Here is a 15,269-nt window from a genome sequence, read left to right as displayed (position 1 = left end):
CGAGGGGGAAAACTAGCGCTCCTATGTATTGAAATTCTTCGAAGCAAACGTTCGACAAAATGACGAAAAATATTATTTATTACCGTGCACGTGTTTTATTCGATAAATTATAATCGGCGTTTCGTCGCCATCCGGTTGTCATTGATTATCTCTCATTTTAGAGGTTCTTTCGCTAGAAATTCAGAGGATGAAATGGAAGTACCCGTTCTCTGGATTCAAACTATTTCCCTCATCCCGTTCACGAACATTCACTGAACAGATTATCCTCTATCATGATCAATTATCCATGAGCTACACCATGCTTTCAACCTGACTTATGCGAATATGGGTAACCACGTTCGATAGCGGCGTCTGGCGTATAAATACAGCGCATGACAGCTTTTAGAAGAGCGCGCGAGCTAAGATGTTGTTGCTCTCTGCCTTCGTCTCTGTAGCCTTGGGCAGTCAAATTGGTTTTGCCCTCGTCCCTGGAAAAGCTTCCAGTTTCGCTGGTTCTACCTCTACGTTTCAATTTCCGCCTGCAGATGTGACAGCTACAGCTTCGCTCATCAACAGCTTCTTCCCGGATGCATCTGAAGTTGGCTTTGCTGGTCCCACACCCAGTACGTACTTTCTGATTCGTATAACCGAGATATCGCAAGCTCAACATCTTTTTACGCAAGCTGGTGATGAGGCTGAATCGATTGCCACCGCTCCTGCTCTCTCTCCAGTCAAAGGTTATTTCCCTTTGGTCAGGCCAGAGACATCTGACAAGAAGGGCAAGGCTTTCGATGTTGTTGACTCGTGGGCTAATCTATCCCCGATGCAATCCGTGAAGTCGTTCGGTCTCGACAACGCGACTGAACGGATTCCCGAAGGATGCAAAATCAACCAGGTGTTTCTTCTCCACCGTCATGGTGCAAGGTACCCAACTAGTGGATCATCTCCTGCCGCCTTCGCTTCTAGCGTGCACTCAGCAGCTGGAAATGGCACGTTCATTGCCACGGGTCCCTTGGAGTTCCTGAACACTTGGACTTATAAGCTTGGTGCTGAAATTCTGAGTATGTGTTAGATATACTCAAAGATATTGCCGCTAACTAGTCTATTTAGCTCCATTTGGCCGCGAGCAACTGTACGTATCTATGCGTACTACTTTGACTCTGCTTTGACAGTTGAATCCACAAGGTTTAATCTGGGTGTTGGGTTCCGCGTCAAATATGGTAAGCCGTCAATTACTGTCGCTCTAGTCACGTTGCTCAACAGCAATCTTTTGTCAGGGGATTTGCTCAAGAACTTTACCGGTTTGCCAGTCTGGCGTACCACCTCTGAGGGTGAGCATTGTGTGCTAAATTGGGAGTCACCGATTCTGACCCTTGATAGAACGTATGGTCGATTCTGCGTGAGTGCATCTGAGCTATAAGTGGATTCTGCAATTCTCATTTGACGGACGCACAGCCTCCATTTCGCCGCCGGATTTTTCGGTGTACAATCATACCAAAATAGCTACTACCAGGTCATCGAGATCGAACAGGATGGATTTAATAACACTCTTGCTCCTTATGATCAATGCCCGAATGCCAATAACAATATTAGTTCCCTTGGGGGCGAGGCCACTAAGGCTTGGAACAATGTTTACCTTGTTGATGCTCAAAGACGTTTTGCTCAATTCCTCCCCGGCTTCAACCTCACTATCAGTGACGTAGCTGGTATGCAAACACTTTGTCCTTATGAAGTAAGCTCTGTTCTTTGAGTCCACTGGCTATTCAATTTGAACCTGATTTGATCAGACTGTTGCCCTTGGATATTCCGCTTTCTGTGACCTTTTCACTGAGGATGAATGGAAGGGATTCGCATATGGTATCGGTAATTGATTTATCCCTCCGTTAATTTCACAATTGATGTTGACTTGTCTCCAGATCTGGACTTTTGGTATGGTGACGGTCCTGGAAACCCTGCAGTGAGTGCCCAGGGTATTGGCTGGGTACACGAGCTCGTTTCCCGTCTAACTCAGACCCGAATCACCACATTCGACTCTACTGTCAATGGGACAATTGTCAGTAGCAACATAACTTTTCCACTGAATCAACCAATCTACGTCGATGCCACTCACGACACCGTCATCTCTGCTAGTACGTCTTGATATCATGTTGTTGCAGACTTGAAGTTGAGTTATTTATTGCTGAAGTCCTCCCTGCAATGAACTTCACCTCCCTTTCTGCTGGAGGCCCCCTTCCTCTTGACCACATCCCAGAAAATCGCGTATGTATATCTGGAGCTCCTCTTCTACATTGCTCAAATCTATCTTCTACAGACCTACAAGGTCCAAGAAATTTCTCCATTTGCTTCCCGACTCGTTGGCCAAGTTCTTTCTTGCCCCGCATCTGACACTCCGACGCACATTCGGTGGGTCCTGAATGATGGTGTCTTGCCTCAAACTGGGATAACGGGCTGCGGGGATAACCCGGACGGTTTGTGTGAGCTCGATACATTCATCGCTGGCATGAAGCAACGTATCAAAGAAGTCGATTTCGATTTCGATTGCTTCGCGAACTACACATTTTCTCTCGCCAATGACACAATCACTAATGGCCAATTTCCGAAGTAAGGGGAAAAATTCGATCCCTGTACATACCTACGTATGGACCTTCTAATAACGTCTTGTTAAGAATAATGAAAAAAAAAAAAGAATTTCAGCTTGTGCGTTGTAAACAAGTTTAGAGAATGACAATGCCGTGAGGCTTACATTATGTATGTCCATATAAGATTCGCATTGAACCTGGCTACTCGAGGTCTACCTCGACATTGGTCAGAGTAGGGGACTTGACAGGCGTGAAGATAATACATGTGGTTATTCATGCACATGATCCACTCATTATCGGGCAGCACAGGCAATGATAGATAGAGATACCATTAGATGTTAGGGGAATTCCAAAAGCATATACATGTTGATAAACGAGCGTGTGGTAAGTAGAATCCCAGAAATAGAACGGTGAATGAGCGGGCACGATTGTATCTGCTACGTACGGTAGAGTGAGAAATTTGAGAAATCGAGTATTTCATGACTGTCCAAGAAGACTGTTCAGTGCCCTTGGCACGTCGTATGCGTATTTTTCAAGTGCCCCCACTGCTTGAGAACGGCTGAAGCCCATAGCAGTCAGTTGCTTTACAGCTTCTACATCATCGCCAACAGCAGGGGTCCCAATCTGCTCTGGTTCCTCAGTAGGCGGTGTCAAAAATTGGGACGGAGGTGGTGGAGGTACTGCTTCCTGCTTTTTTTTCTTTCCGAAAGGTAATCGAATCTGAGATATTATGGTTAAGTATATAATCATATAAGCAGTGTTAAAGCTTACACTTAATTTGGAGTGGCGCGGTGGTGGAGGATTTTTCTCTTTCTCATGTCCTTCTTTGGAAGATGAAGCCGTGGAAGGTCTGGGTTTGGGAGATCCGGTTCGCAATGGAGGTGATCTCCGATGAGGAGGTGGCGAAATGGACCTGGTGACACTTGATTGTGAAGGTGAGGTATTCGTGGCCGGGAAAGGTTTCTGGGTAGGGCTTCCGGGAGTCTTTGTTGTAGCCACGGGAATAGGCGATGGCGCAGGAATTGGTGCCGGTGCTGATGCAACAGTATTTGGCGTGCCCAATTGAATTGAAGGGCTTGAGTCAAATCCAGCAAATACTTCGTCGAAACTGGGTCCTGCAGCCACTGGAGGATCCTGGGCTGAAGAAGGGGTGGAGGGCGGCGGTGAAGAAGCAACAACATTTGGTAGGAAACTCGAAACTGGCCGCGCTACCGAGGCTGTGACTCCGTTCGAGGGAGGCGTTACAAACAGACTCTCAAAGCCATCCGATTCTTTTACCTTTACAGGCGATGCTCCATTGGCAGGTGCAGGAGGAAAAGAGGAAGAAGTATCAGCACCCTTGGCAGATCCAAAGTCAAATGTATCATCAAAAGCATTTTCAAATGAGAACTGAGCAGTATTGTTGGAAGTAGTCGGAGCAATTTTGCCCATCGCTTCGTCGAACGCATTGACGCCCGCTTCAGCGGAAGAAGCAACATGAGAGTCTGAGGTGGAGCCAAAGGGAGAATTGGACTGAGTCTCAATAGGTATACCAAAAGCGTCCTTAGTCTCAGTAGGGACAGCTTGACCGTTCGAAGAGGGTGCACTAAATATATCATCGAAGGAAGCTGTAACAGATTGCCCATTTGTCGCTGAAACGATAGCTGATTTTGGCTCAGTTTCGAGGCTATCCGTTTTAGCTTTGAGGGTGGCAAGAGGAACCTCGTCTTCATCGTCACTGCTGTCCGAATCTTCCGGCTCAATTTCATTCAAAGACGCCCCGAGATCGGTCTCGTGGATGGCTGATGAAGGCTCGCTAAAATGTCCGGGCATATGAGTGAGTGTTGTGGGGGTCTCTACGGTAGCAGAGGAAGGAATGGCAGACGACGTTGCAACATCGTCGAGGTCAGGGAATTTAGAGCTTATTATATCCTCCGTAGATTTACGCATGGGTTTGAGAATACCATCAGCGGTGGAGGGTGGGGTTGCAAACTCCTCTGTGTGAGCGGTTGTAGGAGTCGCTGGTGACTCTTCATGGTCGTCAAGAGAGACGATGGTAGGTTTAGGGGTTCCGACATTGTCTTCCGCAGGGGTAGGAGCTATTGCTTCACCAACAACAGGTTCAGGAGCCTTGTCGGGAGTCTCAAATGCCTGCGCAAAACCAAAGGGATCGTCAAGAGAGGCTTCCGCTGTCTGGTTTGCATTTCCGTTGAGTACAGAGGGACTAGGGACAGTAGCATTGTTGAATGGTAAGAAAGGTGATTGAGAACGTGGAGTGGAAGGATCAGACTTTGCAAGTCGCTCGAACGGATTGTTACTCTTGCCACTAGAGGGAGATCCAATTTCGGGAGTAGAAGGTAACGCGTGAGCGGCAGCAAAGGATAAGGAGTCTTCGGATGTAGTGCGTTCTGCGTGGGGAAATCCGGCAACTACCGGTTCAGCGACAGTGGGCGCGGTGGCGGGTATTAGACTTGTGACTTTCTCTAGCGCAGCATCAACCTCTTCTTTCTCCTGAGTGGCAGCCACGGTGGCGGCCTGGGCTTCCGCGAGCTCCTTCTCAACTTTAACTCGTTCTGCTTCCTTTGAGCTAAGTTGCTTTTTGGCAATAGCTAAAAGACCCTTCTGTTGTTTGGCTTCCTTCTTCGCCTTTTCAATTTCAGCCTTTAGCGTCTCAATCTGGTGACCAGCTTCAAATGCTCTTCGATTGAGATCTCTTACTTCCTCCTTGTCTCTCAAAAACGATCCTTCAATCTCGGCCTTCTCGACACGCATCGCGCTTAAATCGCTCTCAGCAGTGATGAGCTCCGTCCTCGTTTTTTCAATGTCGGCAGTCTGTTTGGAGAAACGCTCTCTAAACGTTTCAAGCAATTTGGTCTCCGTCTCGTACGCGGCTTTAGCAGAAGATAACTGGACTTGGAGAGCGGAAAGCTGGGCGGCCTGATTAGCAAGTGTCTGTTCCACGCTGATGCGTTCATTCTTCGCAGTCGCAAGGGACTTGTTCGTCGAATTGAGTTGATTCTGAGTATTACCGATTTCTGCAGATTGATCTTCCAGAGGATGTGCTGATGCGGTATGATCGTCATCATCACTTAGAAGATCTTTTGAAGCTGCTAAAACATCAGAACATCGTTATCGTTGTTATATATATATTCCATCAATCTTACCTGAAGAAACAAACGGATCCTGCGAAAGAGAAGGTGACGCTAAGGCTGAGGGTGATGCAAAGTTGGATGGGGACGCAAAAACCGAAGATGATTGTTGTTGTTGTTGTTGTTGACCTGTTGGTTGCATTGGTATATTGAACAGTCCAGCGGACGGGGCTGCAGATGAAGGCGGGGTTTCGTCAAATGAAAACAAGTCCTTCTGGGGTTCAGGAGCGGGAACCTGTTGCATGTGCTGACCGACGGGACTGAAAGGTGATGCTGGAATACTAGCGCTTGCCTGTTGGCGCATAGACGGAGGAATCAAAGAAGGAGGAAGACTAGGAGGAATCTCTCCTCCTGCAAGTTTCTTCTGGATGAGATGCATAGCGACAGCGAAACCGTCCCGAGTAAGACGACCATCGTTATTAAGGTCGGCGAGGTCCCTAGGAACGACATGAGCATTTGTGATACACAGATGCTTGTCAGCTTACCAAACCTGAGCAAGCACATCTCCGGGCAATTTGGACTCGAGCATGAACGGTACAGCAACTTCGCCTTCTATATAGCCCGCTTTCGTAGTATCCAGCGTATCAAAATACCCATCAGACGATGCTTTTTCAGCGGCTGTCACGTCCCAACGAGCTTGAGCGCCAAACGCACTGTTTCCGATAGCAGATGGATTGGTGGTTTTGCGGGCAGGTATTGTGGGAGCAACTAAGGGCTTCTTCGACACAGCACCACCTGTACCTTGAGGTTGGAGCATCTGACCAGTATACTGAGGCTGGATATAGCTTCTGTTTTGCGGGAACGATGTTTGGTTGGCACTGGGACTGTACGAGATACTGGTGCCAGTAGCATGCGACCTAACACTCGGAGTAGCGCCGCCAGAGGCTTGCTGGTACAGTCCTGGCGGTAGCGAAGTAGGTATGACAGATATTTGGCCGGACATGACACCTTGAATAAGATACATTCCAATAGCAAAATCCGTAGAATCAAGAGCACCGCGGTCTTGGGTATCTGCGAGATTCCTGTGATTTTTGGAAATGTTAGGACATTCCAGAAGAGAATAGGTAAATAGCGAAGAGACTGAACCATATCTGAAGTAACTTGTCATTTGGTAGTCTGGATTTGACAAAAATATCTCGAGCTTGTTCACCTGTGAGCGATCTTTCAGACCGATGCGAACAGCGAACAGAACAGTAGTACTGACCACTAAGCAAGCCATCCCTAGGATTTGATTTCATGAACATGTTAAGAAACTTGGCTCTGTCTTGTGGAGTAAACGGAGGAATGTTGGAAATCGGTGGAGGAGATCTTGGAATCGACATTCCGGTGTGATGTGTAGCAATAGAATAAACTCCTTCGATTACAGCGAGGGGACCGGCTACATTTGCGCGAGCAATTATTAAGCTTAAGTTTATCGGCACATTAATAGATACCGTCACTCACGTTTCGAAATCAAGTCGGTGCTGACCTTCTCCCCCTTCTGAGCCCAGCCAATGAGTCTCAAGGCAATAGCTACACCTTTCTTGGATAACCAGCCATTATTCTCCTCGTCAGAAATGCTCCAAATCTCGCCGAGAGTCGCGGGCTGTAATTTGGCGCCTCCAAACACACGGACAGCGACGTCGCCGGTGAGAATACCAAGCTTCTGGGTATCGTGTTGGTTGAAAATTTGATTAACGAGCGAAAGCTCTGCCTGCGTGGGCGAGAAGCTACTGGAGGACATTGTGGGAGGCGTTCAAGGAGTGGATTTCTGCAAGCTCAGTACGCATCATTTTCCCACCTGGCCGGCACACGCCGATTGATGAAAATGTCAAATAGCCGAATCTGACGGAGTGTGCAGTACACCGGCAGCTAGTACAGTAGCTCTGCTGTTGGAATATGTGCGCGCTTTGGAGTGGCAAGGCAAAGGGGAACTGCACAATAACCTATCATACTGAGTGAGACAATCGAACGAATCCACGAAATGGTGAAGTCTGGTGAAGTGATATTCCGTACAATCGGAATATTTCCAAGGAGCTTTGAGATGAAGAATGAAATAGCGCACGCTTGAACTGACGGAAAGAGGATCGTTTAGGTGACGACAATCTCTTGATGAGATTTGTATAGTACAGTGTACAGAGAAGCTTTCCTTAGATTAGACTCGTTCTGGAGAAGAAGAATGTGTAAAAGATCTTCTCGTATGATATCAATTCACACCGTGTACCAGCCATGTTATTGGTTCTACACTGCTGGTCCAGACACTGCAAAGGATATAATAATGATGGGCCAGTGATTGAGCTTTGAAGGAAGGGAGTTTCTTTTCTTCCGGCTAATTATTGCTCTCTTCAAGTTGGTAAACGTTAGAAAAATCAAGAGTTCGTATGTAAGCTATGCAACTCGTGGGTGAGTAGTTACACGCGACGGCAGATCGAAGCCTAGAGCTTATAGCTATAGGGGGACTCGGGGAGAGGTTTTCCACAAGTACGATGGTGACCACCGCCTAAGAGCGCCCGGATTTTCGGATCGAGCACGTGACTGTTTCAAAACGCGCGCGAAAGCGCTCTCCATTCTTTCACCTTCTCCTTCATCAACTTTCAGTTTTTCCATTCTTCTTGAAATCCGCTCTGTGTATCACTATCTTACGTCTATTATCTCGAAATGGAACAAGTAACCTCGTCTTTGGCACCTCCTCGCGCTCCCGCTTCCAACAAATCTGGTCCCGCCTCTTCTTCCCAGTCCGGTGCAGGCAGCGTTGCTAAACGGTAAATATTTTTGTGTGATAGTGTTGGAACTCCTAGTCGATAGCCTTGATTTCGTCTTTGCTAGTCTGGGTAATGAGCTTATGACTTTAATGGTACGCTGTTTGCTCTCTCCTTCGCGCCGTATCATACTGCGATATAGTGGCTCAATGTGCGCTGTAGATGTCGTCTTCCCCTGGAATTGTCAGTAAACATTCTGTCAAGTTATTGGCTGTTCTGAAAATTCTTTTCCCTCGATATAGTCGGCCTTTCCTAAAACCGACTCGAATTTATTCGATTGGATGGGCACAATCGAAGGTGCTTCTGGAACTGTATATGCCCTCTTACATCCTTCGTAGACTATACACGACTCACAACCTCCATCATTAGGTTTACGCTGGACTGGCTTTCAGAATATCCATCCACTTCCCGCCTAACTATCCCTATGTTGCACCCACGATAAAGTTTGAGACGCCTTGCTACCACCCTAATGTCGACATCAATTCCGGCACCATCTGTCTCGACATCCTACAGGTCTGTATCACGTTGGTCGTTATTCGGTCCGTATCCCTTGAATTTGTGGCGTGCTAATTCTATCTTGTCCGATAATCCAGGACAAGTGGTCTGCTGTCTATAGCGTGCAGACGATCTTAATCTCTCTTCAGTCTTTGCTCGGTGGTGCGTTATCGCTGGCCGTGCTCCGAATACTAGTTAATCTCGTCTTGTTTGCAGAACCTAATAATGCATCTCCACTAAACTCTGATGCTGCCGCCATATGGAACAATCCAGAAAGTCAGTCAGTCACTTTGTGGGCGGTGTCAATCTAGCATCGTTCTGTGCTCCATGATGAATTCGTTCAACTGATCCGTATATGTCTCTCGTGCAGGCTTCAAGGCCCAGCTGATGCGGCATTACAGACCACTTAAGGATGACTCGGCATAGGGTGTTTTTACATTGTTGTGTATCCATTCTGTTTTTGAACACCATCGAGGGCTTTGTAGTCGCGTCTTGTAAACGTATCTCCCTAATCGCCTGGATATAGATAGGCGTGCATCGCTCTTAGTGATTGAAAGGTTACATAAGTCACTCTTGTATCAAAATCGTAAAATGAACTTGTTTGTTCACCTGACGACTGTTTTACCAGGGTGCCTTATTGACTGGTCTAGGCAGACCGCAAGCTGTAGTGTATCCTCACCTTGCTTCCCTCCATAGTGGTTCTGGTAACCTTTTCCACTTGAACCGCTAGAGTTCGAGTTCAGTTATTTTTTCCTGGTAATTGTTCGATTACCAGCATTAGGAATAGCTGCTGACGGTCATATATGATAATGCCAGCAGATTCTTGCCTGTGGGGTTTTATTCCAACCATAACACTCGTTTTATCCGTGAACACATATTCAAACATGCCCGGTAGACGCGCTCCGCCAAGTCCTTTGCGCCTTGTACAGGGCCCTACGCCACCTCGAAGGTGTGTAGAAATTTACCATAGAAGGAACAAGGAAAGAAAATGACACCAGGTTACAGTGCCCCAAAGCATACAATGCCATCTGTTCCGCGGCCAACATTTTGTCCACCAATGATCGTTAGCCGTGGGGCCACTGGTCGGCCAAGAGCTTCCGTATTGCAGGTAGACGTTGTCATGAAGGAGATCAAGAGCGCCTCGCTGAGCCCGTTGTCAGCGGGCGCCTCACCACGAAGTTCAGGATCGATCTCAGAGTCGCCGACTACGTTGAGAGTCAGAGGGCCCTGGGATCATTCAGCGTCGATTATTTTACCATATGAAGCACAGGAAATACTGGCGCCGTTGAAGGCAGCGATAGTCATGTAGAGCTAATATTGTTTACCTAAGCGACTGTTTTCCTTTGTTTCCGTAACGAAGAATCAGAGAGCCGTTTTTCTTCATCAAAATCAGTTATTTCTCCGCCGTTTTCCTTCTTGCTATCTTCACGAGCACAATCAGCATCTCTCAAGACCAATAATGACCAGCTCTCCGCCAGATATTTCATCTCTGTCGCTTACTTCACAGCAGCAACGTCTTCACGACTCTTACGATTATGAAGGCTCTAGCGGCAACCGTCCTCAGTATCATTTTGCTACGTCCCCGGGGATTTCTATCCAGTCCCAATATAATCCTCTGACTACCGGCCAGTCCCCTTTGAAGAAGCCCGTTAGAGGCGGTCTTCCTTCTGTACGTTGCTGCCCTTTTTTTTCTCCTTATAATCCACCAATTTTCACCATTGTTGCACAGCAATGGCTCGATAATTCCTCTGATAGTCGCTCGCTGTCGCCTCACAACAACTCGGACTTTTCTTCCGCTGGCGGTTCCCCCCCTATGAGCCATCTTAGCCCACCACCTATTGCTCCCACTACGCCTAGTCAGAATCCTGATGACGAAATAATCCCTACCGCCATCGTTATCAAAAACATACCATTCAATGTCAAGCGCGAAACACTGCTTGACATAATTGTGAGTTCTTCACATCGATGAGCCTCCAAGTGTCTGTATTTATTTACACATCCCTGTGACAGGTGTCCTTGTCAATCCCTACTCCTTACGCTTTCAACTACCATCTAGATCAACAAGGCGCCTTCCGTGGTCTTGCCTTTGCCAATTTTCGTCAGGCAGCAGATGCAGATGCAGTCGTTGTCGCTCTGAACGGTTTCGACGTTCAGGGTCGCAAGTTACGCGTTGAGTACAAGAAGGTTCTCCAGGCCAGTGAGAAGGAGCGGATCGAAAGGGAAAAGGCTCTTCGTCGTATGCGTTCCATGCAACTCGAGAAGGAACAGATCACCCCAGGGTATGAGGACTATGGCAATGTGCTGAGCTCTACTACTTTTTCTCCCCAACGGTCTTTCTCTTCCGGGTCTTACCAACAGCAGCAGTCTCAGTATTCTCCTCCACATATCTCTACCATGCCTTCTCCGTATAGCTTGGCTTCAGCTCCTGCTGCCCCACAGTCGTTCCCGCCTGCTCCTTTGTCTGACAAAGGGTCAGCGAACGAATTGGATCTGAATGACCCTTCAACTTTAGAGATTTATTCTCGTATTTTGTTGTTCAAGGATGATCGCATGCGCGACGAGCTGGCGTTCTCCAGAATGTTGCTGCCCAAGCAGCGTCGCGTCGTCCATCTTATTGCCCAAAAACTTGGTGTCTATCACTACTCTGTTGGCGAGGGTGACGAGAGGTATGCTGTCGTCACTCGCATTGATCCGCAAAGGGTATGTCGTCCCGATGTTCTTCGATTCTAATTTCTGAATAATTTACTTTAGCAACAGGCGCAACGAGCTCCAACCCTTTCTCGCGCCCCTTCCGCATATCTGACTCCCACGGGGTCTACCATATCAGCTGCTCCTGGATCGTTACGTATGAAGAAGTCCATGCCGGACTTGAAAACACTGCACTCGCAGGCTCCTCGTCTCACCACTCGCGCTTCCAACGGAAACATCCGCGAAGGGTATGCCACTATCGCGTCTCCCTCTCGTCGCTCGAGCGGCTTTGGCTCGCTTTTCGCAAACGGGGGCGCATTCGGTAACTCGGGAGTTCCACCAGTGCCTAACCTCCCCACTGGCTTGCAGTCGGCTGGAACCATGAACTCGGCAAGTGGAAACGGACATGAGAGCCCTGGAGGCGTCGTTAGGCAGCCTCGAGGCCCTGGAGTGGGTGGATTTGCTAGGAGGGACAGCAGAGTTGGGATTAGCGAAGGTCAACCTAGAGGTGTGCTCGATGCTAGAACTTACGAACCACTAGAGATCTGATGTATTCCGATTTCAGTCCGCTCAGATAGTTTACAGGGTGACGATGGTCGAGGTTTCTAAATCCCGAACTTTTCGTATGTGCAACGAGTATGGTCATTGTACGCTGTTGTCTCTTTCCTCATTCAGGTCGCTCTCGCTCTGTTGGGTGGCACACTATCTCCTCCCCTGTTTTTCGAGCCTCATGTATAATCGTACGCATTGGTCAACGTTTTGATCATAACTGTTCCGATCCCTTCATTGATAACTCTCTTTTCATTGACTGGTTCATCCCTCAACCTCAGTACACATATTCACACAGATGCAAATATCAATTGTCTTCTTTCCTTATTCTGGCGGAATTCTCTCTATTTGTTTCGGCACTTTCTTTAGTCGCTATGTCCTTTTGATATCGTACCATATTCATTTCCTTCCATAAATCTATGTCGTTTGCTCATATCCTGTGCGGTTCATGAAACGAATTTTCCTTCAGTTCTTACTTTCCTGTTTCCTATTTATCGCAGAAAAATTTTGTGCATTATGGTACATAATCTTGTAAAACACAATCATAGAGATCTACGTATACTTTACTTCAAGCTCACAATGCATACATATTTTTCTGGGATCCTGGATACACGTAAGTGTGTAATTCTCAAGTTTCAGAATGCATGCAGTGCGAAAGTGCTCGGTTCTAAATTCAGAGGCCTCGAAACCGATTTACACCAGATTTCCCACTCCATATTAGCATCTAACACTTGATTAAGCCTTTGGATTTGAGCAAGCGTAGGGTCATGAACATGCAAACAAAAGACATAGGCAGATAGATCCCCATTCTGGGATATCTTAATTATGTTTTCGCCTTGTTTGATGAATGGACCTAGGTCAACGAATCCATCGGGAGTACACTGACGATGTGAATATGACTTGGGTCAGAACATATATCAAGGGCAGATTGCCGTCTTACTTACAACAGTCGGAGGATTAAGAGGTATTGTCTTGTTAGTTCCATCTTGTTTTGTGACGTTGAGGTCTAGTCGATGCCTCTTAGGCCACCGGGATTTCAGGGCATTATAGTTTCCCGGGTTCTTTGCCATGTCTGCTCGAAGATAACACGCCAGGGAAATGCAAAGTGTTTCTTTCCTGTCTTCACGACTGAGTACCAAATTAGCAGTCGAAGATTTTCAAAAAGACAAGATAGAACATACATCGGAGAGATATTTCTTCTATTCCAGTTCTCGAGTGAAGTGAGCTGTTCTCGATCCACCGTGAAGCGCATTGCGATTTGAGCCGTCGTCGATAGACCTTCTTGCTTTCGAGTATTAAGTGTTTTACTAAATCCGGCTAGAAAAATAACAACTTATGAGGATCGAACGTTTTATCGAGGGGATTCGCTACATACAAAATTCGGGTAGAGAGACTTTGTGAGGTGTTTTGATAATTATAGGCTGAGGTGCATCGTTCAGGGCCATTGTTGTCGATGATGCATCATTAGCTTCATCAGGTGTAGGTGGCAGTACTTCAACAGCTTTAACAGATTCCAATTTGTCAGAAGTGGTCAGCGACGCTTCGACCTAATGGAACGATCAAACAAAACGTAAGGTATACAGCGCGCGGAGCGACTTACAGTCTGAAGATTATTATTGATCACGTCCATCATGATCTCATCCTCAGGCCCATTATCTTGAGCTGGTTCTATATCGACTTCCATAGCATCCTCAGCATCAGGGCTATCCTTGTCCTTGTCTTCAACCAAAGCGGAGGTGATATGAGCGGCGGCAGATTCATGAGGTTCAATAGATAAAGGGCGATGTTCATGTTCAGTTCGGTCGATTGGTGACTCCCATTTCAACACTCGGTCTAAGAAATTTGGCGAATGCGAGCCAGGCATTCTAGAGCTTGAGTTTGACCGTGCGCGTTTGATTCCTACCGTAGAGCTTCCTTGCATATCAGGGGTAGGAAAATCTGGTTCTGAAGACTTAACAGCTGGATCTAAGGCCATCGCCTCAACCTTCAAATCGTGCCCTTCGCTCGACACAATTGAAATTGGTCCCGTAGGACTTTCGACTTGGTCTGCTTGATCCAAATCGAGCATTTCAGATAAATTGAGTTTTTTCCTCTTTTTCTTTCGGGGCTTAGCGACAGCGGAGATGGATTCATCGCTTTGTAGTCTTTCAGGTAAAGATGAGGCGGGTGGTTTTGCGGGAGGTTGAGGAGTTGTACTGGCTAACAAAGGCTCCGGATCAGCGGCAGTAACAGAGATCGAAGAGTTTATTGGATCTGAATTGGCTGTGTGCATGAAGGAAGCCATGGAAGGTACGATATTGTAGTGCAAGGATGGAGAAATAGAATCCTTCAACGAAATGGACGGTGCGCTTGGTGAAGGAACAAGAAGTGGTGGCAATTGAGGAGGATGGGCGTAGTAGGAGGGGGATACTATTGGATCAACTGGGGTAGAGATGATGGAGGAGGAGGATACAGTGCCAGAAAACTGAGCCACGGAGGAGGAATCAGGCGAGTTTGTTGCCTCAACGTCTATGATTTCATCCGGAGGTGTGGTGGTCATATATAAGGCCTGCAATCGCGCTGAAAGTAGATTACAATTCGAACATCGATACAAAATGGATAGGGAACCAACATACAATGGAGGCGCAAGCCATCACGAGGAAATTTATCCCGAAAGCGGTACACGGTCTGTATCAAAGTCCTGTACGCAACGATGAAAGGTTTGTCTAAATACAGATGGATATTGAAAGGTAGTCGAGGATCTAGACGCAGTTCATTTTGCATTGTGAGGAGCGCGCGCTGGTGAAAGGTGTCAGAGCCATGACCGCCAGGAGGATCTATATGGGTATGATACCTCCAGCAGCTTGATTATCTGACTTTGCCATTAAGCAGATATTTGAGTTAAATGAAGGCAACACATACAGTTTCTTTAACATCGTCATAATACGCTCTCGGATCGCTTGCCCAATTGGCAAGTCTATTCGCATATTGCTCGAAGGACGACATCTTCGAAAGTTTCTTTGCCATTATCTCCAGCAACTGTCGGTTTCTCTCCTTCGGCTCGTTTGAAATGCTTGGGATATGAGCAGCCATTGCGAGAGTTCACAAAGGAAATAAGCGCCCTAAATTCCTCA

At 47.1% G+C, this 15,269-nt stretch overlaps 6 protein-coding genes across 6 annotated transcripts; 4 read left to right on the top strand and 2 right to left on the bottom strand.

Annotated features, from left to right (window-relative positions):
* The first annotated feature begins 150 nt into the window (after positions 1-150).
* C8R40DRAFT_866263 (phosphoglycerate mutase-like protein) lies at positions 151-2,679 on the top strand. Its single transcript, XM_046236492.1, has 11 exons — positions 151-602; positions 663-1,040; positions 1,090-1,111; positions 1,165-1,199; positions 1,257-1,310; positions 1,360-1,378; positions 1,435-1,711; positions 1,767-1,842; positions 1,896-2,108; positions 2,165-2,238; positions 2,291-2,679. The coding sequence occupies exons 1-11, from the start codon at positions 404-406 to the stop codon at positions 2,582-2,584; spliced, it is 1,641 nt and encodes a 546-aa protein (XP_046088917.1). The 5' UTR covers positions 151-403; the 3' UTR covers positions 2,585-2,679.
* Positions 2,680-3,035: 356 nt separating this feature from the next.
* Positions 3,036-7,409, bottom strand: C8R40DRAFT_1039392 (uncharacterized protein; the record flags this gene model as incomplete). The annotated part of the gene is made up of 8 exons (XM_046223833.1): positions 3,036-3,278; positions 3,330-4,349; positions 4,398-5,644; positions 5,702-6,123; positions 6,172-6,708; positions 6,773-6,836; positions 6,891-7,064; positions 7,130-7,409. 8 exons carry the CDS (start codon positions 7,407-7,409, stop codon positions 3,036-3,038), a joined length of 3,987 nt encoding a protein of 1,328 aa, XP_046088916.1.
* A 764-nt stretch (positions 7,410-8,173) lies between these two features.
* C8R40DRAFT_1092580 (ubiquitin-conjugating enzyme/RWD-like protein) lies at positions 8,174-9,532 on the top strand. Its single transcript, XM_046227553.1, has 8 exons — positions 8,174-8,381; positions 8,449-8,519; positions 8,587-8,607; positions 8,667-8,735; positions 8,794-8,937; positions 9,018-9,081; positions 9,136-9,195; positions 9,290-9,532. Exons 1-8 carry the CDS (start codon positions 8,324-8,326, stop codon positions 9,343-9,345), a joined length of 543 nt encoding a protein of 180 aa, XP_046088915.1. The 5' UTR covers positions 8,174-8,323; the 3' UTR covers positions 9,346-9,532.
* A 271-nt stretch (positions 9,533-9,803) lies between these two features.
* C8R40DRAFT_1039522 (uncharacterized protein) lies at positions 9,804-10,228 on the top strand (the record flags this gene model as incomplete). The annotated part of the gene is made up of 2 exons (XM_046223846.1): positions 9,804-9,868; positions 9,925-10,228. The coding sequence occupies 2 exons, from the start codon at positions 9,804-9,806 to the stop codon at positions 10,226-10,228; spliced, it is 369 nt and encodes a 122-aa protein (XP_046088914.1).
* Positions 10,229-10,378: 150 nt separating this feature from the next.
* C8R40DRAFT_1039127 (uncharacterized protein) lies at positions 10,379-12,156 on the top strand (the record flags this gene model as incomplete). The annotated part of the gene is made up of 4 exons (XM_046223804.1): positions 10,379-10,588; positions 10,649-10,867; positions 10,930-11,634; positions 11,671-12,156. 4 exons carry the CDS (start codon positions 10,379-10,381, stop codon positions 12,154-12,156), a joined length of 1,620 nt encoding a protein of 539 aa, XP_046088913.1.
* Positions 12,157-12,755: 599 nt separating this feature from the next.
* On the bottom strand, positions 12,756-15,236 carry C8R40DRAFT_1263648 (uncharacterized protein). Its single transcript, XM_046233872.1, has 8 exons — positions 15,058-15,236; positions 14,990-15,007; positions 14,772-14,934; positions 13,757-14,715; positions 13,532-13,703; positions 13,338-13,473; positions 13,101-13,284; positions 12,756-13,037 (listed from the first exon to the last, which is right to left on the bottom strand). The coding sequence occupies exons 1-8, from the start codon at positions 15,226-15,228 to the stop codon at positions 12,792-12,794; spliced, it is 2,049 nt and encodes a 682-aa protein (XP_046088912.1). The 5' UTR covers positions 15,229-15,236; the 3' UTR covers positions 12,756-12,791.
* Between the last annotated feature and the right edge of the window lie 33 nt (positions 15,237-15,269).

This window comes from Lentinula edodes (genome assembly GCF_021015755.1).
Source record: "Lentinula edodes strain Le(Bin) 0899 ss11 chromosome Unknown C8R40scaffold_8, whole genome shotgun sequence".
In the NCBI taxonomy this organism is placed as follows: domain Eukaryota; kingdom Fungi; phylum Basidiomycota; class Agaricomycetes; order Agaricales; family Omphalotaceae; genus Lentinula; species Lentinula edodes.
This window is presented reverse-complemented; position numbering and strand designations above follow the sequence as displayed.